The following is a 23,010-nucleotide window of genomic DNA, read 5'->3' on the forward strand; positions in this document are numbered from 1 at the left end:
AACCAGTTCGCCAGGAGGAGGAGGAGGAGGAGGAGGAGGAGGAAAACAAGGAAGACAAGAAGTTTCAAAACGTTTTTCACCTCGCGGGTCTTGAGGAACTTATCGGAGGGTGAAGTCTGACTTCTCCTACTCTTAGCAGCTGAAAAAATTCCTGAAACCCAAAATTTCAACAGCCTCCCTCCCCATCCCCTCAACTGAATCTTCAAATCCCCCACCACCACAAGCAGCCGCTCATCGACCGACATGACCATCACCAGTCCCTTTCCCCCTCTCTCCCCTCCTCCTTCCCCTCCTCCTTCCCCTCCTCCTTCCCCTCCTCCTTCCCCTCCTCCTTCCCCTCCTCTTCGTCAACTTGCCTGGTGTGGATGGGTACGCGTCTCTGGTCTGCAGCAGCTCTCGTTCAGGCAGGCTGCTCGAACTCTGGACCATCTTCTCCTCCCCCATCACATCCCCGCTGTTGTTGAGCAGATAGGAGATCAGGCCTGACAAGCAATGAGAAAAGCTCTCTTCCTCCAACTTTCTCCTTTTTCTTCCCTTCTCCATTCCTCTTCGTCTTTCTGCTTCTCCTCCTTCTCCTCCTTCTCCTCCTCAATACTGATCCTTACCCAGAATCTTGTTATCGTTGGATGCTCTCTTCTCCCTTCACTTCAGGTCAGCGAATCGCAACGAAGAGCAGGAGAACAAGAGAGCAAGGCATTCGCGCATGTGCCGCTCAACTCACACATCGCTCCTTGCGCTCTCGGTGAACTCAAGAGCTTGGATGAGTGCGTTCCTGCTTCTCACTCAAACGAGTTGCAATTTGACAAGTAATCCCTCAATGATCTAGTGCCCTCCTTCTTTTCCGTCCACTGCTCCTTCTCCCCCGCCCCCCTCTCTTTCTCTTCTTCATTCTTGTTCAACAGATCTTCCCTCATCCTCCTCCCTCACCTCAATTTCTCTACTTCCTTTCGGAGACCTCCAGCCTGTTGAGATCTGAGTCGATCGAAAGAAAGGAGAGGACGCTACCTCTGCTGCCTGCGTTGTTGCCTCATCGAGCTTCTGTCTAGCCACTGAATGGGTCCGCTGATGCAATGAAGAAGGTGAGGAAGAGCTGAGAGATGTGAAATGGAGATGAAAAGGAAAGAGAGCATGACCATACGAAGGAGGAGGAGGAAGAGGGGGGGGGGCGAAGCAACATATCGGCACTTAGCTAGTCCTCACCTTGAGCTGCTCATAGTTTTCTTCGACGGCCCTCAAACTCTTTTGCAGCTGTCAAACTTATCAGAAAAATGGAGAGAGGAACGTGGGCAGGAGCAGAACACTATGATAGAGTAGACAGCAGGTAGGTTAAAGGAGGTAAGGGATCGAGTAAGGGAGATAAAATGACCTCCTCAAAACGAACATCAGCCTGTTGTTTCTCAGAACGTAGCTCTTGGATAGTCTTGGAGGACTACGAAGACATTTCAGATGAGAATTGAGGAGAGAAAGTGGGAAGGATTGCTTCTGTGAAAGAAAGAAATATGACCATGCAGATGCTGGATCCAATAGAAGATGATAGAAGGAGTGGAGAGGAAGAAGAAGTGAATGCCAGAGGGAGCTAAAGGATTACCTCTTTTTCCTTCTCATTCGCTTCCTTCTGCATTTTCTGGCTTATCGCGTAAGAGATAAAAGCTCGCATTTATGTTCTACTTCATTTGTCTCTTCGAGCTCTCTGCAGAAATCTTCCAGTTCTTGACATCGAGCAATCAACTTCTGCAGAAACAAGTTGGACAAGGAAACAACAAGACCAAGCTGAGTCAACAAAGGGTAGAATCTGCAGAACCTGGTTGTTATTTTGCAGACGAACAAGGTACTCGTTGAGTCGCTGTTTCTCAGACTGAAAGGACATAAATATTACGATACCATCAATGATTGTCAGAGTCAGACAAGATCCCTTCAGTGAGATCTAGAAACAAGCATTGTCGACTACTCGCCTGCTCGTTAGAATCCGACGCAGACAATTTCTGTTCCCAAGTCTGAAGATTGTGACATGTTACATGGAGATGGGGATAGGCAATGAGACGAACCTTGAGCAGAACAATCTCTTCCTGCTGCCTCTTGATAGTCTCTTCCTTCTCCCGCACGCTTCCTTTTGTCTGAGCAATGAAGAATTAATAGATGAGCCGAAGACTCTGAGGAAGAGCGAGGATGAGGGAGCTTTAAATACGAGTTGTATAGGATGAAAAGAAAGAACATGATTAAGGAGCTTGATATTTCCGACCTCGTTCAAATCTGCAGAAAGAGAAGACGCCGTCTGTGTCATTTCTTCCATCTGCAAACGATGGTGAGGAGAACGAAATTGCTACATGGGAGGAGTAGAGGGCAAGAGTAAGATCGGTTGAGATGAAAGCAGGCGATCACAGATGACAGCAGGCGATCATAGAATGTGAAGGGAAAGGAAAGTAAGTTCAAAGAAGTCTTAGTAACAAGCAAGGATTGATGAAGGGGAAGGAGAACACTTGAAGTTGCGGACCTTTTGGTAAGCCTCCTCAAGGGCGTCCCTTAGCGTCGAGATTTCATCCTGCAACGACCGATCAAGAATTTGAACAAAATCAAGATCAAATACAACAGCAACAGCAACAGCAACAGCAACAGCAAAAGCAACAGCAACAGCAAAAGCAACAGCAACAGCAACAGCAACAGCAACAGCAAAAGCAACAGCAACAGCAACAGCAAAAGCAACAGCAACAGCAACAGCAACAGCAACAGCAAAAGCAACAGCAACAGCAAAAGCAACAGCAAAAGCAACAGCAACAGAGAGTACCTTCTGCGACTCAAAGGCTCCGCTGATTGAGATATAGCTCCTCTCATACTCTTCAAGTTTCACCAGACGCTCCCTTGCATGATCCAACCTGTAAAGATTTTGTCAGGTTAACCTCATCAGAGGTAGCTGTCTCAACTTCAGCATCAGCAAAAACATTCACAGAATTACTCTCATCAATTTCCCACGTTACATTATTATCAGTTTGATTCGTATCAGAACATGTTCAACACCCTCATTTCCCTCTTGCAGTATCATAATTTCCTCAAAATCGTCTTTTCCATCTTCTTTCCTTGCTCTTTTTAAGCTTTCGGAAATCACATGGCAAAACATGCAGACATGACAAAAAAGGTCCCAAAAAGGTCCAAAACATCGTACTTGTGAGTAAGAAGTGATACTTCTGACTGCAACTCGAAGCAATGTTTTTCCTTTGACCTCAGCTCCAGCTGATGTCAACATGTCAGTATGAAACTTTCAGTGCCTCACATTGCTGTCCCTTCACCTGTAGAGATTGGTCGACACTATCACGAGAGCTGATCTTGTTGTGCAGTTGGTCGATCTCATTTTTCAGCCGCTGACATTCTTGCTGGTAGATTTCTTCTTTCAACTTGCTTTCTTGCGCCTGCGGGCAGTCAGTCAACGAGCAACGTTATGCAAAGTTGCACCTTCAGTTTTGTGCTCTCGAGCTCATTCCGTGCCTTAAGGACTCATTCTTAGTACCAAAGCTTGAATGTCAAAATGAGATGAATCAATCACCAACTGCAGCTCTCGATTTGATTCTGAAATCCTCGAGTCTGATCTCTCTGAAAGCTCTTGTTCCCTTCCCTTCGCCAACTTAAGCTCTTCTTTAACCTTCAGCAAGGAAAGCTGTCAGTGCTATCTCAAAAATTGCAACTTGATACCTGCAGAGCCGTCTGCTCCAGCACTTTCTTTGTTTCTTGCATCAGCAGACACTCCTTCTGAGATTGTATCAATTGTTCGTGCATGCGAGCAAGCTGAGATTCAATCGACTCCACATTTTGCTGGTTCATGTTCCTTTCGGACTCAATCTGATTGATGAGCTTGACGTTCAGCTCTTTCAACTCCTCGATCGTTTCTTTTGTCATCTCTTCACTCTCGGTCAGCTTCTCCAGCGCTTCATCTCTCTCACTTTCCGCTCTCTCTTTCGCACTGTTTGCAGCGGCCAACGAGGCAGCAAGAGCTTGACAATTCTGTGAGTCGGCCTCTGCTTTTGCAGCAATCTTTTGCAGCAGCTCGTTCACTTCTTCTCGTGCATCAAAATGAAGCTTCGAGACATGCTTGTGAAGCTGTTCACTCTCTTGCAGCTGAGCGTGCAAAGCATCGTTCTCCTCTGTCAGGTGTGTTATGCGGTCAAGGCAGTCAGACAATCTTTCTCGAAGAACTTCTTCCACCCTTGACGATGAAGCAGTCTTCCTCCCTCCTGAGTTTCCAGGTGAGTCCAGTTCCTTCCCTGCATTGCTCGACATGGACATTCTTCTCGTCCCGTGACTAGGTGAATCCTTCAAAGAAGACTTTGACGTGTTGAATTCCCCAGAATGCAGCTGAGACAAGAGCTTTGGTGTGTGCGCCTGATCCCCTCTATCTGATGATTTCTTCTGGCGAACCCTTGTGGAGGTTGGCGTCAGCCTCCGGGAAGACATGTACCTTTTTCACAACTTGAACTTTTATTTGCTTGTCCTTCGATTGCTCTCGTCGACGAGGGATTGTTATCTCCTGCTTGATTGCTTGTTTTGTCACTGTTCCGCGCTCTCGATTTCTGTACCCTTTTTCTTTCTCTTCCTCTCCCTCTCCTCCTTTCCTCAAGTTCTTCCTCTTGTCTCACGCATGAGATCCTCCTTTTACTTCAAACGGTCTCTGCACTACCCACCCTTTCATGCTGGATCCCCCAGCCTCCCAGCCACCCACAGGGAAAGTGGTACTTATTATTACATGACTGTCCGATGGTCTCCTCTACCACCCCTACCCCAGCATCTATGGACCCCCGGAAAAAAAAGTCAAGACAGACAAAAACATCACTTTTATCCAGTGATTGCGTGAGCTCTTGTTGAGAGATTACCTGAACTCTGTGGCAAAACATGCCGGGGAGAGGAGAGTGCAGGAGAAGAGGAAGAAGAGCAGAGGTGAGGAGAACAGGAGGGGAGCAAGACAAAGAGCGAGACATCAGGGTAGGAATTGAGACATGAATTTGAAAAGCAAAGACATGTAGAATTTCAGAGTATTAGAGTCAAGAGATGGTCAAGTCTGATGGAACAAACAATGAAGCACAGTGAAAGATAACGGAGAATCCAGACAAGGAGAAAAAGGAGCAAACTTAGACGGAGGAGCAGGTGTGTCGAATGAAAGAATCTAAACAAGAGTAATGTCAACTCAAAGTTTATAATAAAGTCTAGTCAAATTTCAAGACTATCGCTTCAAGGAGGTCTCCGTTTGCGATCTTTGAAAGCGTGCTGACTTTTCAGCACTTCTCCACCTTTGCTGGCGGCTGGTCAGACGAATTGTCGACCTCCTCGCATTTTCTCTTTTTCGGAGAGTTGTTCTTGTTTGGAGTGGCTTGTCCTGACTTCTGCATTTCCTGTTAAGAAAAAGTTGAGTTTCAAGAAGTTTTCTGATTAAGAAGATATACTTCTGCTTTGAAGCCTTCTTCCTTTTCCTTATCCTCTTCAGCACCTTGTTCTTGGATCTCCGAGATCGCCTCAACCTGAGGGGGGAGGGGATCAGAATTCTCTTTTGCGGTAAATCTCACTTGAATCATTTTTTACCTTTTCGGTTGCGTTGGAGTCCTCAATCGTTGAATTCTGAAGGAATGTATTCAGTTGAACATCAAGATTTAACCAATTTGACAGATCATCAATGATGGAGATAGATGTACCTCAGAGGTCTTCTCTTGAGTTGGTGACTGATTGTTGTCAACTGATTTCTCAACACATACTTCCTCCGACTTCTCCGTATCCTTCTTTTCTTCATCATTCATCTTGTCATTAACTTCTTCGGTTTTATCGTTGTTATTGAGCTGGAAAGGTTGTGAGGACTCCCAAATAAAATCTCTCTAACAAAAAGAGAACAAGACCTCATTAGACGTATCATTCTTGGCATCCGGCGCGTTAGAGTTGTCGGGTTGATCGGCTTGAGGCTTATCATCTCCTTTGAGCTCGGGGGTATTGTCTTCCTTGACTTCGGGAGCGACCTCTCCTTCATTCACTTGCTGGAGAAAGAATCTATCATAAGCCGGCATTACAGAGAGTGCAGTTCACCTTCTCCACCTCATTGTCAGAGATTTGAGGAGCGATGTCAGTCTGATTCGTCTGCGTGGCCATGGCAGTGGGCAGGGCTCGAGGGTGGCAGGAGGCAGGGCTCGAGCAGCTTAAGTAGGGAGGGAGGGGCCGCAAGGGGGAGGGCGGGAAGGCGGGAAGGCGGGAAATGTTTGTTGAGCCACAAACCTGGTACCCACCCCTATTTTCCCACATAAACATGGGTAGTCAGACTTCGGAAGAATTGTTTTGTACCAGAGTTGCAGGGATGTTTGATTTTTGTACTGTGAGAGAAAATTATTTGTATATGATTTTCAATTAGATCTTGAATTAGTACCAAGAAAATATCGATGGAATGTACCACAAAAATTATGAATTTCTAAAAAAGAAAGATTTGTAGGGACTTCACTCTACACTTTGTACCAAAAGGTTGCAATGGGTAATGATGTTTGGGTTCCTGTGGTACAATCTTGGTACAAATAAGTTGAAACTCAGTACTAAAGTTTGTGGGATTTTCAAAATTCAATTTGAAGGTCCTAGCGTGTAGGGACAACATCTGGTAGTGAGATGGGGTGGTGTCAGAGAGTAGAACAGCAGGGGGGTAGACCAGCCGTACGGGGACGAGGACGACGAGGGGGTCGAGGATAAGGACGAGGACGAGGACGAGGACGGGGTAAAGGTTGAGGACGAGGACGAGATTGAGGACAAGGACGAGGACGAGGACGAGGACGAGGTCGAGGTCGAGGTCGAGGTCGAGGTCGAGGTCGAGGTCGAGGTCGAGGTCGAGGTCGAGGTCGAGGTCGAAGTCGATTACCATCAAGACTGCCAGGAAGATCAAGGTTGTTCTACGTTTTGGACAGGGCGGAAGGGAAAAAACCCTGAGTCTGCATCTAGACTGATGGAATACTCTGTAAACATGCTCTCGGAAGGGGAGGATCATGAAGTCGAAATGAAAGTTGGGTCAGCTATCTATATCGAAGAAGACATGGAAGTCGATGTCAACCACCAACCCTGCCATGGATCTATGAATTTATTGGAAGCTTATAAAGATCTTCAACTGAGGGCATTACAGGAAGTGCAGAAAGAAATCGAAGAGCATGAACTCAAAGCTGCTTCATTGAAGCAGAAGTTAAAAAAATTCAAAGATGAGCTGAAAAGAATGTACCCTGAACATGAACAATTTATAGATCATCTTGAACAAGGGTATATATCAGAGATTTGTGATGGTCTGACTGAACGACAAGCTAGGGATGCAACTCTAAAGAACGTAACAGAGGAATCAAGTACCCAAGGTGGACAGGCTGCAATGAAAACAATCGATAGCAATCTAAGTAAAGACCATCTGAGCATTGAAAAATCTGTGAGTGACTGTGACGACGGTACTTCGTGCTTTTCAAGGTCAATCTCCCTGCGATCTGGCAAATGTTCGAGAACAAGACCGTTGTGTTTGCTCACGGACCCTGGCTTTGTCTCAGAATATAATTTATGTGACAAGTCCCATGCACCTGGTCAAACTCGAGAATTGGATCAATGCAGGGGGCAAGAAGAAATGAATTCGGAAGGTCAGAACAAAGAAGTTGACTCAGACGGTGTCGAAGAGCAATTTTGTGAAAGTCTAGACGATGTGGAAAATTCATGCGATCTCTTATCTTCACAATCACCATCCGACTCTAAAACAATTGATTCTGACAAGGAAGAATATTCTAAACCAGCAGGAAGGAGAAAATCAGCTTCGAGTACAGCTATACCAAAACGTATCAATCCTAAAAAATCTCATCATGGCTCTAGGGTGCGGCTGCTGATCGAATCAATCATGAAATTGGAGGAGACAGGAGCCGTAAAAGTCTGGAAGGTTACAGCACAAAAAGCAAAATCAACAAGAATGTACCTACCATTTACAAAAATGGAGGTGCAAAACATGGAAGCCTTCATTCAAGAGGTAAGCTGTGAAGAAAAGTTTGATTTTTGAATGCCTAATCCCCATGCAGATCAATACAGTGTTTCGGCAACGATCAAGATCCTCTCGAAGTCGAGTGTCCAAGACAATGTGTGAAAATGCACGACAGGCGTTCCGTTACGCAAGCTTCTTGCCCTTCCAGCCACTTGAAGAGCAGAAGGTCAATTCTTGGGACGGTCAGGTCTATCAGTACTACGAGAGCTTCCGCAAGCTCAGGTTGGACAAGGCTAAGATGAACACGCTGAGAAGCAAGGCTCGGCTAAAAGAAAAGCAGTGAATGGTATTTAATCAAATCGAACTATTTGAAAAGATAAGTGAAAGTGACAATAAACCTCTTCATGAATATTTCAATGAACATGAACAGGTTTATCGTTATTGACCACGCAGGTTCCTCCAGGTGACATACTTACGATGTCTAGATCCGATCTTGATGTCATGCATGTCCTTGGGGATGAGAAGAAGCTCACAGACATGCCCCTCAAGACCGAGGTTGTAGGCCTCCTGGCATACGAGGCACAGGTGGATGGCGACGTCCCGATAGCCTGCCGTGCTCCATGGGTCTAGGTCGGGATCGAGACGGTTCTTGATCCGCTTGACGGAGATATCCTGGTCGAGCTTGATGCACCTTACCGCGACTATGATGTCTTGTATGTGCTCGTAGACGATGCTTTCTCGACAGACGTCGACTAGACGCGACGAGTCTCCGTCGTAGCACCGCACGACCTTCTCGACGCCTCGGGACGTTGACTTCTGCTTGCTCCACTCCACCTCTGCGTACTGCAGGACGTTGCCAGCTTCGAGCTCGCACTCGACAGTCCCACTCACGGAGGCCGACCGTCTTAGCTTTCGAAGACTTCGGTCATTGCCGGGCTTTCGCTTCAAAAGCCCATTGGATCTTCGAGCGATCTCGTACACTTTCCTTCGGAACACGTTTTGTATGATAGTCGCATGCAGGTAGATCTGATCGAGACTTGTGACTGGAGTGATCCAGTCATCTTGACTTGTTGCTGATCCAAGCCTCAGCATCGTCGAGATCGAAGTGCTGCGTGTTGTTCCTAATGGCTGATTCTTGTCTGTTGCTGCTGATCGCTTAGTCGGGATCCCGGCAATGAGAGCGCTATGTAGCCAGGAAGAGACCGAGCTCTTGCTACCTTCTTTCTGCAAAGGCTCATCAGGAAGTCTACGTCTAGTATGACGTGGAGGATCCTGTGAGCTCCATGTGAAGTGCTGAATGAATCCAAGCTCCTGAGTTGTTGAAGGAATTGTATTCTTTTCAGGTACGCGAATGCAAACGTCCGTTGATGGGGTGGAGCTCGGCGGAACAGGTGACACTTGGTTGTGCAGTATGGCCGCTATACATGCTATCTCAGTTTCTGACCATGAGCGCGCGCCATGGTTTCCTGGCCATCTTTCCCTAGGGAGATTGGACTTAAAAAAAGAGGAAAGCGACCGGCAGCATTCTTTTTTCAAGAAAAAAAGAACTGTAAAATGGAATTTCAGGTTGTACATCATGGCAGGGCAGTAGGAAGGAATGTCTGCTGATGCCGGCAGAGAGTTCAAGAGTCCGATGCTTCTGCTCCCTCTCCTCCTCTCCCTTCTCTCTTGTACATCTGTCCTTCACTCTACCGCCGCCTTCGTCTCCCCTTCCCCCGCCATGCCAAGTGGATTATCGATCAGGGCAACGAGGCCTTCGTGGAGAACCGCAGGAAGGTGTCCCTCCCGTCCTGTGTGGATGAGCTTAGCTGATCAACCGAGCCATGGCAAACGCAATCTCAGGAATGAGAAAAAGGATAATGCGACTGTTTCGCAGCTGATCAATCAAGGGATTCTTAGAGCAGAGCTGGGGGATTTCCTGAAAGCCAGCCATGTGACCGAGTCGATCTTAGAAGAATCGGTTCTTCCCGAGGAAGATGCTAGTGTTACAGTTGTGAACTTGGCCCTCCAGCGCGCCCTGTCCTCTTCGCTGAACCTCACTCTCTGGAACGAGATCGCCAGTGATCCATTTGTGAGCGACTAGACGCTAATCTCGAAAACCCAACGGGGCATGACTTTTCTTGCAGCTGCAATCACGTTGGAGAAATCAAGAGACCTTCAAGTCTATCCTCTATGGATATGACAGGATCTTCAGTTCTATTCCTGTTGAGAGCTTGCCGCGAAAAGACCTTTCAAAGGCGATCTCAACGCTAGCAGATCTCACCGTTACTGTTGTGCTGCACAACAACCTTGAAGAGCGCGAGGTGATGGTGAGACTGATCTCTCAGACAAGAGAGAGAATCTTGCGACATGACGTGTCCTCCTCGTCCCTTTACGTTTCCGAGTTCATGTCGAAACTGAAGAGGCTGCAGAAACTTGGTCGTCGCAGCTGCTCTTTTGTGTGTGTGACCTGATCACCTTGCAACAGAGACCAAGGAAGGCATCATGCTCCTCTTGACCATGTTGGATGCGGTCTATAACTTCCTGCATCTTCCATGTCGTGATGGTGAGCAGATGTTGGTCGCCAATCAAGAGACTTCCAGCTGCTTCGCCATGGTATGGTGCTGAAAACTACAAGTACTGGTAGCTGAGGCTGAAGACGCAGACGAGGATCGTGAGGGAGGAGCTCGAAGAGTTGGATGGGTGTTTGCATGAAATGATTCTACCTTCTGCCATCACACTGACTGCAAGTCCATAGACAAACATTTGCAAGTGAAAGCAATCAAGTCCTGCAACTGATCTTCAAAGTTGCCTCCTTACCTAGAGACACCGACCAAGTCGTCTCAGTGCGCACGACCCAAGAATTGTCTCAGAAGATCAACAAGATCGAAGCACTCAAAGAGGTAGAAAGACAGATGGATACAAGTCTTGGAGACTGACGGTCCCCCTGCTCCGTCAGGGAAACGATCTCCTGCGGAACATGCTCCGTCGCAACGTGCATGTCGACACCAAGAGTGAAGAATCGATGTGCGAGGCCTTTCTTGCCTGTGATTATCGTGCGAGCGAGGCTCTAGAGGTTTCTGGGCCCATGAGATGGTGAGGAGAGGATAACGCGCATGCAGATCGCCTTGGGAGCGATGGAGGAGTTCGAACGGTCAGAGGTGACGAGGAGTGATCTCTGGTGACGACACGTGAACATGTAAGGGAGGGATTGACTCGGCTGTCAGTGTGAACATGCTGGTGAAACTCACGCGGCGGCTGCTGAGGCAGAACGACGGTCAAGTCTTCCCCTCTTGCAGAAGTCGCGATGATGCTCAGGCACAGAGTCGGACGTGTCGGCGATCGCGGGGCTGATAGAGGTGACAGCAGCTGCTTCTTCCTCCTCCTCTAAAGATTGTGAGCAGCGAGCGATGAATCGGATCCGGAAGATGATCATCGAAGAGAACCTGATGGTCAGCCATTCCAGTGCCCCTCATCCGCAGCCCGGCCCCCCCCCGCCCCCCCCCCCTCCCCTCCTCCTCCTCCTCCTCTCCTCCTCCTCGTCTTCTTCCTCCTCCTCCTCCTAACTCACTCTCAGCCGGACATGATTCCTCTTACCCAACTGCTGGACGCTGCCGGTCGGCATGTGCCGGGTCAAGGGATCGTCGAGCTCGGCTGGTGCTCCTCCCCATCCTCCTCGTAGAGGGTTTATGACCATGTGCGGGCGGCAGTTTCCTGCTTGACCACGCGGATCAGTCAAAGCTCCCGTTCGATCTGGTCCTCTGCAACGTACTGGTCAACAACGTAGTGAGAGGGCAGACGCAGACAGAGAGCGAAGAGGTTGGGGAGTTGGGAGTGAAGACAGGAAGTGACTTGCTTGCCAGGCTGTCAAGATGTCGATCTTAGAAGTCAAGGACCTGCTGTTCGCAATGCAGGCCAAGGGAATAGCGCCTGACATCTACACAGTCACGATGGTTCGATTGGAGGAAAATGCGAAGTGATTACCTGACGAGGATGCATTGAAGATCATTGGTCTGCTGAGACGATATGCGATCTTGGGGAGTGGAGATAAAGCGATGAAGGTGAGCTGTTTGTATCTGCCGGGATTCTGATGTGAATTTGGTTGTCAGGAAGCTGATTGGGTGTTGACGATGATGGTAATGGAACTCTTTTCGACGATAAGAGAGAATGATGCAATGAAAGGATCGATATGACATCGCTGTCAACGATGTCTTTGCCAGGTGACTCGCGCTCTTTTATTCTGCCATGATGGAAGAAAGGTTGAGAATGGCGAGTAAAAAGAAGGCAATGTTTCAGAACACAAAATTATCATGAGGGTCAGGAGGAGAGAGGGAGCGGAGTAGGGCAGAGGTTTGTGCCCGGGGGGGGGGTGAGGAGGAGGGGGAGGAAGGAGATCTACGAAGACTGACTCCAATGATGGCAGGCAATATGCAGACTTGTGCTCGATATGCTGCTCTCAAAGAGCGGACGCATTAGTCTGTCTCAAGGTAGAGGAGGAGCAGGAGGAGGAGGAGCGAGCAACTGATTTTGTGTCCTTTCTCAGTTGTCCTCGTACATCTTCGAGAAGTTGTGGGAGGTGAATCGATAGATAGGGAGGTTTTGTGGGAGTCACCTGACAGCTGTGGAAGAAACAACCAGTCTGCAACTCAACGCTGACGTCCTACCTGCAAGTTTGCAGCGAGACGGCAGGTCGGGGTCTGAGGTGAGAGGGAGCGTCCTGACGCGGTGCCATGACTTGTTGAAGGATGTCGCTGACGAGGGGGAGGGCTGCGTTTCTTCGATATGCGAGCGAGCAGAACTCAAGCGCTGTGGAGCCCCTCAACTCCCTCCTCGACTGCATCGCCCAGTGACGAGCCTGACGTGCCCGACGACCATCATGACAAGCTGCGCAGGAGCGTCGGCAGCGGCATCGACTTCGGCTTCCCGCTGGCGATCAAGCTGATGAGGGGGGAGCGAGCGCGGGGAGTCCAGCTGGACATCGTGACCTTCAACACCGCCATCAAAGTTTGCGTCAAAGTCGCGCCGTCTCTTCCCAGCTGCCTGCCAGCTGATGTTGAGCTGTAGGACATCGCAATGGGTCACAAAGGGATCTCGAACATCCTCGTGGTCCTCCATGAAATGGATCGACAGGCTATTGGTGACTTGACCATCCCCTCCCCTCCCCTCTCCTCTCCTCTCCTCCCCTCTCCTCTCCTCTCCTCTCCTCTCCTCTCCTCTCCTCTCCTCTCCTCTCCTCTCCTCTCCTCTCCTCTCCTCTCCTCTCCTCTCCTCTCCTCTCCTCTCCTCTCCTCTCCTCTCCTCTCCTCTCCTCTCCTCTCCTCTCCTCTCCTCTCCTCTCCTCTCCTCTCCTCTCCTCTCATCTCATCTCATCTCCTCTCCTCTCCTCTCCTCTCCTCTCCTCTCTCCCCATAGATCTCTTTCTCTCTTTCTGCATTCCTCTTCAATCATTTCCTCATTCTCAGTGAGACTTTTTCTTTCCTTCTCGTGTTTCTTTTTCTTTCACCTGTCAACTCCTCTTTGTCTTCCTCCACTGACTTGCACCCCCACAGCACCTGATCTCATCTCCATCAATTCCATCCTCAACGCTTGCTCCAAGTCTGCTGCTGCTGGAAACCCTCACGCCTTCCCTGCTGCTTCCAGGAAAGTTTCTCACTTCTCCTTTTCCTCCTTCCTCCCCTTCCGCCCTCCCCACCTCCTCCCTTCCCATCCCCTCCACACCTCCTCCATCCTCTCCTTGCCTCCCTTGCCTCCCTCCTTTCCTACATTCCCTCCTCCCGACCTCGCTTCCTTGTACAGAGCTTCGACTGCCTCCCTCACTGTCCTTCCCCGACTTTCTTTCCTTGCCGGAGGATCGCTGACGACCATGACAGGATCGCTCAGCTCATGTTCAACGTCTGTCCCCACCCGCTTGTCCAGCAGAACTCATCCTTCCCGCAGGCCTCGCTCGACATCAACCCGGATGACTTCTCCTTCAACGCTCTCCTCCAGACCTTTCAAGCTCATGCCAAGCTCACGGTTCCTCCTCCTCCCTCGTCCTTCCCGTCCTCTCCCTTACACTCAGCTCCCCACCTGCTGCCTCTCCCTCTCCCCACACTTTCTCCCACTCTCCCTCTGAGCTCCTCCTCCTCCTTCCGCCCCTCATTCGCCTTGTCTCGCTCCTCAGGGTCGGACGTCTGGATGCTTCTCCTACTGCCGGCAAGTTCTATCGATCATGGACGAGATGGGGGTACGTCCTGCCTCCTCTTCCTTCCCTTCAGCTCCTCCTGATCTCTTCACCTGCTCTCTCTTCCTGTCCTCTCCTTCCTTTCACATTCCTCCTCGCCGTCCTCCCGCTTTCTGCTTCCTCATGGTCCTCCCCTCCTCTTCCGTCTGCTTGTCCTCAAACTTTCTCCGCGTCCTCCCTCCTGTCCACTCGCTCCCCTTGTCCTCCCTCCCTCCTCTGCCACCTCTCAATGAAGCACAGGTCCCTCCCACAGCTCCAACTTTCGCGCTCATCATCAGCAGCAGTGAGATCGAGGTGTTTGTGATGTTTCTCTTGCCCCCTCTGACTCTCATCCTGCAGGGCACACAGGAGGCAGTAGAGTCTTCCTTCGCTGTCTTCGAGGTCTGAACCACCCTCGCCCCTCCTCTTTCTCATCTTTCCTCCTCCTCCTCCACGTCATCCTCTGCTTTGATTCTCCTCTCCTTCTTCCCTGCTCTGTTTCTCCACAAGTTGCTTCTCTTGATTGCTTCTCGTCTCATCTGTTCACTTCTCATCGCTTCTTCACTCTTCACTCTTCTTCACTCTTCACTCTTCTTCACTCTTCACTCTTCTTCACTCTTCACTCTTCATCTCTTCTTCAATCTTCATCCCTTCTTCACTCTTCATCGCTTCTTCACTCTTCGCTCTGCTCCTTTTCTTCTCTCGCGTTCTACTATGAAGAGATTTTCAGTCCATCCCTCGCAAGCTCAAGACCCGACAGACTTACTTGGCAATGATGAAGTGTCTGATGAAGGAAAGTCTTCTCTCACCCTCGCTGCTTTCCCGCCTCTAACAGCCGAACAGGTCGGACGTAACAGCGAAGCTATGAACTTGCTGGTCAGACAGGATCCACCATCATCCTTCCTCCTCCTCCTCCTCCTCCTGCACTTTCCCTCCCTTCCCCCGCCTCCTCTCCCGCTCCTCCTCCCTCTTTTCTCCTTGATCGAGATTATTGCGTCGATCTTGAACGTGCTGATTTGCTACGATTTTCATACAGGATAGCAGTGCAAGTAGCGGACTAAAACCCAACCTTTACATGTACTCAGCTGCTCTGAAAGCATGCAAGGTTTTATCCTGCCCCTCCTTCTCCTCCATTCTCCTTCTCCTTCACTCTTCCTGACTTTTTCTCCTTCAGACTTCCGAGTCGCTCCAGTGGGTGCTCAATCACATGAAGAAGAACAGAGTAGAGCTCAGCGCTAACATGAGGCGACAGGCAGGAACAAAATCTTCTTCTGCTCCCTCCTTACTCCTCCCAGGTGGACAAGATGATGCAAAGTTATCGTTGAGACGCTCATGGCGACTTTCTTCATTGATCCTGCAGCCAACAACTGCGGACAAGAGGGCCGAAGGCACAGAGCAGAAGCAGCGCGAGCGAGTCCTGCTGAACAGATGAGGAGGGGCGGAGGGAGAACTGGAGACCTGAGGAGAAAGCCGACTTGCGGCACCTGCAGCAAGTTTGAGAAGAGCTCAGGAGCAAGCGAACGAGATCAGCAAGAGGAGGAGGAGGAGGAAGTGAGGAGGAACAGGAGGAGCAAGAGGAGCAGGAGGTTTGATAGGCGAGCTCACTTGTTTGACCGGAGACAGAGAGCAAGACAGCGGTAGGGAGGCCCTGCGGGACATGTGAGGAGGTGAGGGAAGGGGAGCAGGAGAACCTCGGCCTTGAGGTTGTCGTTGAGCCGCCGATCCGTCAACCTCGCGACGATCTGGAACGAACAGGAAGGAGCTGAGAGGCAGGACGAAGAGGAGGCGACTTGACATCGTGAGAGGAGAGGCGAGGAGGGCGAGAGAAGGGAAAGGGAGAGAAGCGAGGAAGAGACGATAGAGAAGCTAGTAGGCATGCTTGTTACCGTCTTGGATAAATCCTCTTCTTGACAGAGCACCTGCCGCTTGCAATGTTGGTGCTGCAGTAGCTGCTGCAGCTGAAGTACCTTGCACTCGATGATGGTCTCGGTAGATAGCGACCTGCCATCACAAGCATCGCCATCATCATCATCATCATCATCATCATCATCATCATCATCATCATCATCATCATCATCATCATCATCATCATCATCTCACCCGGACGAAGCGTCCATGCTCACAATCATCACCTGTAAGAGACTTGAGACAAGGAGGAGGAGGAGGAGGTGGTGGTGGTGGTGGTGGTGATGATGGACGTTTGCAACTCACGTTGCTGTCGAGGGTCTCAGCTGTGAGGGCGACAGCATGGATGAAGTGAGCTTGAAGGTCTTGAGAGGTAGAAGGATGAGCATCTACTGCGGACATAAACAAGCAGACAACCTGATGTGAAGTCGATGAGAACGATGGCGAGCTGAATCAGCACAGTGACGTCGAAGTTGATGGTCGGGACTGACTTCACACTGCGTCAACCATGACAAGTCAAGGCTACAAGCTTGAATGCCACTGGTTGCTCACATCGGAACACAAACTTGATCTGCGACCGAGCACCCGCCCTCGGATGTTTCTGTTGACTTGCACACTGTGACGAGACAAAGACAGGAGGATGTCTTCAGCAACAAGGTAGAACAGGAAGGGAGATGATGGAGAGAAGGCAGGAGGGATCTACCTGTACAAGGAAGACAGGATGTGGTGTACTGCGTTGAACTCGAGAAATATCCCTGCAATCACCTCAACACGTCCTCCTCCTCCTCCTCCTCCTCCTCCTCCTCCTCCTCCTCCTCCTCCTCCTCCTCTATCCCTACCGTAGGGCATGCCTTGCACTCGCCAGCGGACATACCAGCGCAGCCTGCCAGCAACTCAGCGGGGGGGGAGAGGGCGAGCTGGAGGAATGTGGGGACCGTCTCTGTATTGGCCGAGGGCACACGGGGAGCACTGGACGCAAGTTCCAGCTGTCATTCAGCTGTCACATGCCACGTCAAGGCCTCTGCCTCTGCCTCCGCACCGTGAGAGGCTGTCACGTTGCAATCGGTCAAGAACTGTCCCATCTCACACTTCGAGCAACTGCACGCCCATCATCACCCGCTCTACAAGCCCCCTGCCCTCACTTGGCAGGGATGCAGACGCGATTGGTTGTGGCTGAGCCTGCCAACAGGATCAGCTCTGCTTCACGCCTTTCAGACCCCTTACAAGCGACGATCTCCTTCTCCCCTTCAGCGCATGTGCTGCGACAGGCGACACAGGCGGAGGAAGAGGACGCTGCAGTCAGAGTCGAGAAGGAGCCTGTTGGACATGGCGAGCATGCTTCAGACCCGACTGTCGGCTTGTAGGATCCTGCAGGACACGCTTGGCAGGAGCCTGAGGAGGACGTGTATCCCGCCAGACATTGACAGGCATCAGCAGAAGTGCTCTGAGCAGGGGAAGTTGAGTACGTGGGGCAGCTGACACACTCCCTGCAGGAACCTGCTCAGCACGCAGCAGCGCTAGAGGTCAACCCACCCGCTGTCGAGGTAGAGCCCTGCTTCGCATCCCTGGGAAGGCATCACAGTGTAGACGCAGTCAGGGGACTTGAAGATGGCAGCACTCCTGGACGTTGACCATGCGGCTCGGATGGTGATGGTGCCGTCGGGAGGGACGGTGACGGAGCCAACATTGTTGTCCAGCCTCTTGCCTGTGCATCGTCCGTTGGTGAAAGGAATCGCAGAGGAAGAGGACGCGACGACTTCAATCAGGTACTCGCTACCGGTAGGCGCGGTGAAGCTGACAGGCAACAATGAGCCAGCATCGACTGTTTGTCCGCAGTCGACGGGGCTGCCACCAGAGGTCAGGCGGACAAGAGCAGCAGTGCTGTCCTGCACTGCTGTATGGGGCGAGTAGGTCGTGCTCAAGCTCAAGGACATCTCGCAGACAAGATTTTCAGGATATCCGGATGCGGTAGGCCATAAGAGCAGAGGAAGCAAGAGAAGGAGATTGAGCGTTGGCATGCGAGAGAGGAACAAGACCAGAACCATGTGAGCTTGGGAAGGAGAGAGGAGGGGCTGTTGTAGGGAGGGAGGGCAAGGAGTGAGGAGATGCTGGTGTAGGGAGGGGAGGGAGACGAGACGTAATTTACCTTCGCTTACGTTTACTGTTTCACCACCCCTCCTCTACACTTCTTCTACCCACCCCTCCAACTTGAACAGTTGCTTTGACGTCAGCCGTGCGTCACGTTGCCCACCCCTCCCTATCCCTGTAAAGAGTACCCCTCCTCCTGTAGCGCCTTGACGGTCACGTCGCTGCACCTGCTGCCTCTGACACGCTCGTTGCCTCCCCTACTACTGATTATGACTAGACTAGTACGGTAAAGTCTCGGACCAGTGCCAACTTGGCTGCACAGCGCAAGGCCGTGGCAGGCCGAGCCCGCCGGGCCCTGATGCTGAAGCCATGCACAGGTGACGCCGATCGTTAGCCGTCCGATGGTCTTGCTAAGGTCCTCTCATGGTCTATATCTCTCATGTGCTCCTCAATTCTAGTTTCGTGTGGCGCAATGATTAAACTCGGTCTTGACTCCGAGTCACTGAGCACTGGCAAAAACGGTCTTGTTGCAGCTGAGGTCGATATGATGGCATTTTGGCATAGTCACTACGCCGGGTACAAGTCTAATGCTCCGTCCGTCGGGCCGTATGGGCCCCAAGTGTGTTTCCGGGAGTCCGGTTGTTTTTCAAGCCCTAGAAAACATTCGAAGATCAAACTTGACAAACAAATCAGCCGATGATGGCCCTGGGATGAGAGGCCTAAACAAGGCCGCAGTTTTGCAGGAGACAACAGTCGGCGGCGGCAGTGAGGTACAGTACCACAGCCCAGGCCGCAGTGACGGGCGCATGCTACTAGTTCGGCAGGGCCCGGCCCCGGTAGCGGCAGGCTGTCGGAGCCGGGCCGCGAACCGTACACTCTGAGGCTGGCTCGGCTCTCACCTTCCGAGCTGAGCGAGTGTGAGGGGATGAGGGGCAGCTAGGATTCATGCAAGGGCGGGACGTGGAGTTGCGAGGGGTTGAAGGAGAGGGAGAGAGAGAGGGGGAGAGCTTGTGGTAGGAAACAGGAAGGAGGGAGAGAGGGAGAGAGGAAAGGGGAGAGAGAGCTTGTGATAGTGAAGAGGAAACGGAGAGGGATGGAGGGAGAGAGAGGAGCTCCTAAGATGAGACGTCAGTGAGAGGATGATATGAGAGGATGACAGGAGTGTGCTGGATAAAAGATCTGCATCCTTCACGCTTGGTTGACTGGTGGTGAAGCTTTTTCCTTTCAGATGTCAGAAGCTTCACTTGATGCGGATCAAGTGAAACAATACGATCGGCAAATACGTCTTTGGGGATTTGCTGCCCAACAAAAGATAACTCAGGCTCGGGTTCTGGTGCATGGCTGCTGTGGGATGTCTGCAGAGATTGTGAAGAACTTGGTTCTTGCTGGTCTGATCGACGATGGTGGGATTGCGATCGAGATTGATGGAAAGGTTTGCAGGAGTTGGGAACGTTTGCTTGATGGACGACGCCATTGCTCAAGAACAGGACCTTGGGAGCCAATTTCTGATACCTGCAGAGTGTGTCGGCAAGATGTCTCGTGCAGAAGCAAGCATCAAATCCTTACAAGAACTGAATCCCAAAGCTTCTATCAGATGCGAAAAGGGTGAAGAGAGAATTCTCGATGAAGCTTTGTAAGTTTGCCAATTCGCAAGCGAATTTGGACTTTTGACGAAATGTTTGTATGCGCGGTGTAGGTTGAAGCAATTCGACCTTGTTTGTGTTTCAGATGGAGCACCAAACATGCAGAAGCAGGTCAATGAGATCTGTCGGAAAAACAAAATCAAGTTTTTCAGCGTCAATTCGCATGGCTTCTTTGCATGCTTTTTTCTTGATCTTAACGAGCATGATTATTATGTGGAGAAGAAGGAAGGGGTACGCGATAGCCTATCCCCAAACCATTGAAGTGAGCTTGCTTCCAGGATACACAGAAAACGACAACTGAGCAGTTTCAGCTGAGATACCCTTCGATGGAGCAAGCCATGAGCACAAGCTGGTCCAAGCTCACAAAGGGAAAGGCACAAGTCAACAAACTATTCTACGCACTACAGCTCCTTCATGCCATGCAGGAGCGAGCCGGTGACGCGTGTGGGTATAGCGACAGAGTCGGGTGACGAGGCTGGCAGGATCTTCGTCTGCACCTGTGGAGAACGCTGAAGAAGTGCACCTCGTGAGAGATGAGCTTTGCAAGCGCCACTCCCTCTCGGCCTCGTGCTTCGAAGACGATCTCTTCCGCAAGCTCGCGATGCAGGTGAACAAGTGTGCGAGGAGCATGCCAAGTCTGACACTCATGGGGCAGGTGAATCTTCACGTGAGCATGGTCTGCTCTATCGTTGGCGGGATGGCCGCGGATCACATGGTCAAGGCTCTCACAGGGAAGGAGAAGCCCTTGAGGAATTATTTCATCTACGATGGCAGGGACGGGTCTGGCATTGTGCTGGATCTCGGAGCATCAGAGGACGATACTTAATGCGGGTTGAAGATATAAATGAAATGCAGATTTGGTTGAGATGAAATTCTTTTAAGTTTACACGGTCGAAGCCTCATCCAAGTAAGATAGCACTCCTCACGAGATGTCGACCTTCTGTTCCAAGAAGATGCATTTTCCCTCTTGTTCCAGCATCTGTCAGCTAGTACAGCTGCATGTACTTGCAGATGCTCTTGAACTGGTCGCGAGTAAGGTATTGCGCGTTCTCATCTTCCGACTCCGAGCAGTATCGGATGATTTCCTGCGAGCTGATCAAACTTGAGAGCTCGCGGCATGCGACTCTTACCTTGAGCTCCAAGTCTGTACATCCTGCCTGAATCACTTCCGAGATGTTCTTCAGACCAAGCCACGTGATGACTGTTGGGCAGAATTACTGGACGACACGTGAAGCCTGGTAGATACCTTTCTTGCAGTCTTCAGGTTGATGATTGCATTCCTCTGCATTACGATGCTCCAAGCAAGAATCTGCGAAATTTTCGAATTGCTCGTCAACCATCTTGCTGTTATCCTGTTCCAAGATCTTGGGTCTCATGAAAGCAAGAAATTCGGAGAATTCGATCTCTTTATTCCCGCTTGAGTCAAGTTTGTCCATGATTTGCTCGATCTTGACATTGAGACACGCATCAGTACCACACCAAGAGGGGCAAGTGAAGTCACACGTCTTCGAGCGAGTTCTTGACCTCGGGCATGAGAATGTTCATAGCGTATCTCATCTCGCTGACGTCGATGGCCTGGGGAAGCGGGTGAGCAGGAGAGGAGGAGGACTTGACGAGTTGCGCTCACCCCGCTGCCATCGGAGTCGAAGGTCTCGAAGACCTCTCGGATCTCCTGCATTTGCTCCTCCGTCAGCTCCGTTCGAACCTTGCGCCGCTGCGCCATCTTCTGCTTGTCTGCCAGTGGTCAAACGTCAGGCTGCGCGGGGATGAGGGCGATTGCTGGGAATGGCGGCTACACAATCGATTCGGGGGACGATGGGGAGGAGGAGGGAGGGAAGGAGGGAGACGAGCGATGGAGAGCGATGGAGAGGGAGGGAGAGAGAGAGAGAGAGAGGAGCCAGGGTGAAAGAGCGACGAAGATAGAAGGAAGGCGAGGGAGGGAGCAGACTGAATTCTGAGCTGCCGTTAAGTATGAGGGGTAGAGGAGTGGGTGGAGAGCTGAGAAATATGGGGAGAGAAGGGGGAAGAGACAGGACGTGAAGGATGAGAAGAGTTGAAGGAGGCAACAGGAAGATGAGGGGAGCCAAGATCTGATAACGAAAGCACGCATTGGAAGCAAGGTTGCTGGGAGGGCAGTGAAATATGAACAGGGGCAGGTAATCGAGAGTGAGCAGGAGATGGTCGGAAAGGCTGTAGGAACGTAAGACGCAAGAGTTGGAAAGGAGGAGGATGCAAAGAACGACAGCGCTGTGTCGTATCTGAATCATCGACTTGCTGAAGGAAACTTAAGAAACTTTATTTGCAGGTTCTCTCTGGTGAAATTCAAACTATCCAGGCGACGGCAGAGCCACAGAGCGATGGACGTTGTAAGATAGGAGCCCTCGCCCGTGTCACTTTCTCCAGCTGAACTATGGCGAGCTCGCTCAATGCGAAGCAGGAGAGGCAGATCTTGAAACTCATGCAGGGAGGCTGCTCTAACCTGGACATCATGAACCACCCGAGCACAGAGGATATTGAGGTGACCCTCGAGCAGCTCCAGCGCATGAGAGAGTTGTCGGGCCTTGAGGACGAGGAAGGGAAGTCGCGCAGGGGGAGGAGAGGAGAGGAACCTGAAGCTACGCGCGTGAGCGAGGTTGAGACTTCCTTGGTTCATCGAGCTCCTCCCAAGGTCTACGCCAAGATTCACTACAAGGACGAAGAGGGGCCGCTGGTGCTGAAGCGAGAGAGAAGCATCGCTGCCTCCTCCTCTGCCCGATACACGTCCTCCTTTCTCATGTCCTTCAGTCAGCAGCTCGGTCCTCTTCAGGGGATGCACACTCTTGTGGGGGTGGGCCTCTACTTCATCGTCCTGTACCTGCTCCTCCTTCTCTGTGCGCACCTGGTCTTGGCCCTTGCTAGTTGGATCCTCTCTCACAAGCTCCTCTCCCTCTTTCTGACAGCCTCTTGCTGCTACGCGTATGCCGTGCAGGTCAACGGGGAGCCGCTGACGCTGTCGGAGGCGACACGAGACAAGGTCAGGTCCTCCCTCCTGCTGCTCGTCGCCATGGCCTGCGAGAGGAGCGCGAAGATGCTCGCAGTGGCACGAGTGATGCTGCAGGGGGGCGATGAAGGCAAACCAGTGGCATCGAGCTTGCGACAAGCGAGCGAACGATCAAGTGAAGCTGCTCACGCGGCGTCATAGAAGCTTTGACCACTGTCTTTATTTACTTGTATTGCTCGTTGTCTTTGAACTAATTGGTTCTTTGAAAGTGAAT

The 23,010-nt window shown here is 50.9% G+C and overlaps 10 protein-coding genes across 10 annotated transcripts; 5 read left to right on the forward strand and 5 right to left on the reverse strand.

The window, feature by feature from the left end:
* Window positions 1-717: 717 nt before the first annotated feature.
* GUITHDRAFT_106657 (hypothetical protein) lies at window positions 718-4,440 on the reverse strand (the record flags this gene model as incomplete). Its single annotated transcript, XM_005834592.1, has 13 exons — window positions 718-772; window positions 928-962; window positions 1,006-1,062; window positions 1,201-1,248; window positions 1,589-1,624; window positions 1,669-1,731; window positions 1,802-1,855; window positions 2,046-2,114; window positions 2,492-2,870; window positions 3,101-3,225; window positions 3,282-3,401; window positions 3,536-3,631; window positions 3,682-4,440. 13 exons carry the CDS (start codon window positions 4,438-4,440, stop codon window positions 718-720), a joined length of 1,896 nt encoding a protein of 631 aa, XP_005834649.1.
* Window positions 4,441-5,255: 815 nt separating this feature from the next.
* On the reverse strand, window positions 5,256-6,114 carry GUITHDRAFT_106658 (hypothetical protein; the record flags this gene model as incomplete). Its single annotated transcript, XM_005834593.1, has 6 exons — window positions 5,256-5,372; window positions 5,424-5,498; window positions 5,560-5,595; window positions 5,670-5,810; window positions 5,868-6,002; window positions 6,052-6,114. 6 exons carry the CDS (start codon window positions 6,112-6,114, stop codon window positions 5,256-5,258), a joined length of 567 nt encoding a protein of 188 aa, XP_005834650.1.
* A 369-nt stretch (window positions 6,115-6,483) lies between these two features.
* GUITHDRAFT_106659 (hypothetical protein) lies at window positions 6,484-6,947 on the forward strand (the record flags this gene model as incomplete). Its single annotated transcript, XM_005834594.1, has 3 exons — window positions 6,484-6,521; window positions 6,646-6,887; window positions 6,943-6,947. The coding sequence occupies 3 exons, from the start codon at window positions 6,484-6,486 to the stop codon at window positions 6,945-6,947; spliced, it is 285 nt and encodes a 94-aa protein (XP_005834651.1).
* Window positions 6,948-7,930: 983 nt separating this feature from the next.
* GUITHDRAFT_106660 (hypothetical protein) lies at window positions 7,931-8,282 on the forward strand (the record flags this gene model as incomplete). Its single annotated transcript, XM_005834595.1, has 2 exons — window positions 7,931-7,987; window positions 8,037-8,282. The coding sequence occupies 2 exons, from the start codon at window positions 7,931-7,933 to the stop codon at window positions 8,280-8,282; spliced, it is 303 nt and encodes a 100-aa protein (XP_005834652.1).
* Window positions 8,283-8,377: 95 nt separating this feature from the next.
* Window positions 8,378-9,413, reverse strand: GUITHDRAFT_106661 (hypothetical protein; the record flags this gene model as incomplete). Its single annotated transcript, XM_005834596.1, has 2 exons — window positions 8,378-9,163; window positions 9,384-9,413. The coding sequence occupies 2 exons, from the start codon at window positions 9,411-9,413 to the stop codon at window positions 8,378-8,380; spliced, it is 816 nt and encodes a 271-aa protein (XP_005834653.1).
* A 324-nt stretch (window positions 9,414-9,737) lies between these two features.
* On the forward strand, window positions 9,738-12,982 carry GUITHDRAFT_106662 (hypothetical protein; the record flags this gene model as incomplete). The annotated part of the gene is made up of 22 exons (XM_005834597.1): window positions 9,738-10,010; window positions 10,066-10,357; window positions 10,407-10,450; window positions 10,493-10,534; window positions 10,584-10,621; window positions 10,677-10,821; window positions 10,878-10,994; window positions 11,041-11,099; window positions 11,146-11,195; window positions 11,243-11,277; window positions 11,323-11,370; window positions 11,496-11,575; window positions 11,629-11,737; window positions 11,782-11,871; window positions 11,923-11,979; window positions 12,028-12,054; window positions 12,101-12,138; window positions 12,342-12,405; window positions 12,462-12,494; window positions 12,547-12,620; window positions 12,663-12,764; window positions 12,811-12,982. 22 exons carry the CDS (start codon window positions 9,738-9,740, stop codon window positions 12,980-12,982), a joined length of 1,989 nt encoding a protein of 662 aa, XP_005834654.1.
* Window positions 12,983-16,216: 3,234 nt separating this feature from the next.
* Window positions 16,217-17,959, reverse strand: GUITHDRAFT_106663 (hypothetical protein; the record flags this gene model as incomplete). Its single annotated transcript, XM_005834598.1, has 10 exons — window positions 16,217-16,252; window positions 16,332-16,390; window positions 16,443-16,522; window positions 16,578-16,633; window positions 16,865-16,908; window positions 16,961-17,011; window positions 17,065-17,123; window positions 17,168-17,204; window positions 17,250-17,512; window positions 17,559-17,959. The coding sequence occupies 10 exons, from the start codon at window positions 17,957-17,959 to the stop codon at window positions 16,217-16,219; spliced, it is 1,086 nt and encodes a 361-aa protein (XP_005834655.1).
* Window positions 17,960-19,341: 1,382 nt separating this feature from the next.
* GUITHDRAFT_137429 (hypothetical protein) lies at window positions 19,342-20,582 on the forward strand (the record flags this gene model as incomplete). Its single annotated transcript, XM_005834599.1, has 6 exons — window positions 19,342-19,516; window positions 19,554-19,746; window positions 19,810-19,867; window positions 20,062-20,191; window positions 20,239-20,363; window positions 20,412-20,582. 6 exons carry the CDS (start codon window positions 19,342-19,344, stop codon window positions 20,580-20,582), a joined length of 852 nt encoding a protein of 283 aa, XP_005834656.1.
* A 160-nt stretch (window positions 20,583-20,742) lies between these two features.
* GUITHDRAFT_106665 (hypothetical protein) lies at window positions 20,743-21,479 on the reverse strand (the record flags this gene model as incomplete). The annotated part of the gene is made up of 5 exons (XM_005834600.1): window positions 20,743-20,841; window positions 20,887-20,957; window positions 21,003-21,204; window positions 21,260-21,331; window positions 21,384-21,479. 5 exons carry the CDS (start codon window positions 21,477-21,479, stop codon window positions 20,743-20,745), a joined length of 540 nt encoding a protein of 179 aa, XP_005834657.1.
* Window positions 21,480-22,166: 687 nt separating this feature from the next.
* On the forward strand, window positions 22,167-22,937 carry GUITHDRAFT_106666 (hypothetical protein; the record flags this gene model as incomplete). The annotated part of the gene is made up of 1 exon (XM_005834601.1): window positions 22,167-22,937. The coding sequence occupies one exon, from the start codon at window positions 22,167-22,169 to the stop codon at window positions 22,935-22,937; it is 771 nt and encodes a 256-aa protein (XP_005834658.1).
* Between the last annotated feature and the right edge of the window lie 73 nt (window positions 22,938-23,010).

This window comes from Guillardia theta (assembly GCF_000315625.1).
Source record: "Guillardia theta CCMP2712 unplaced genomic scaffold GUITHscaffold_25, whole genome shotgun sequence".
Classification (NCBI taxonomy): Eukaryota; class Cryptophyceae; order Pyrenomonadales; family Geminigeraceae; genus Guillardia; species Guillardia theta.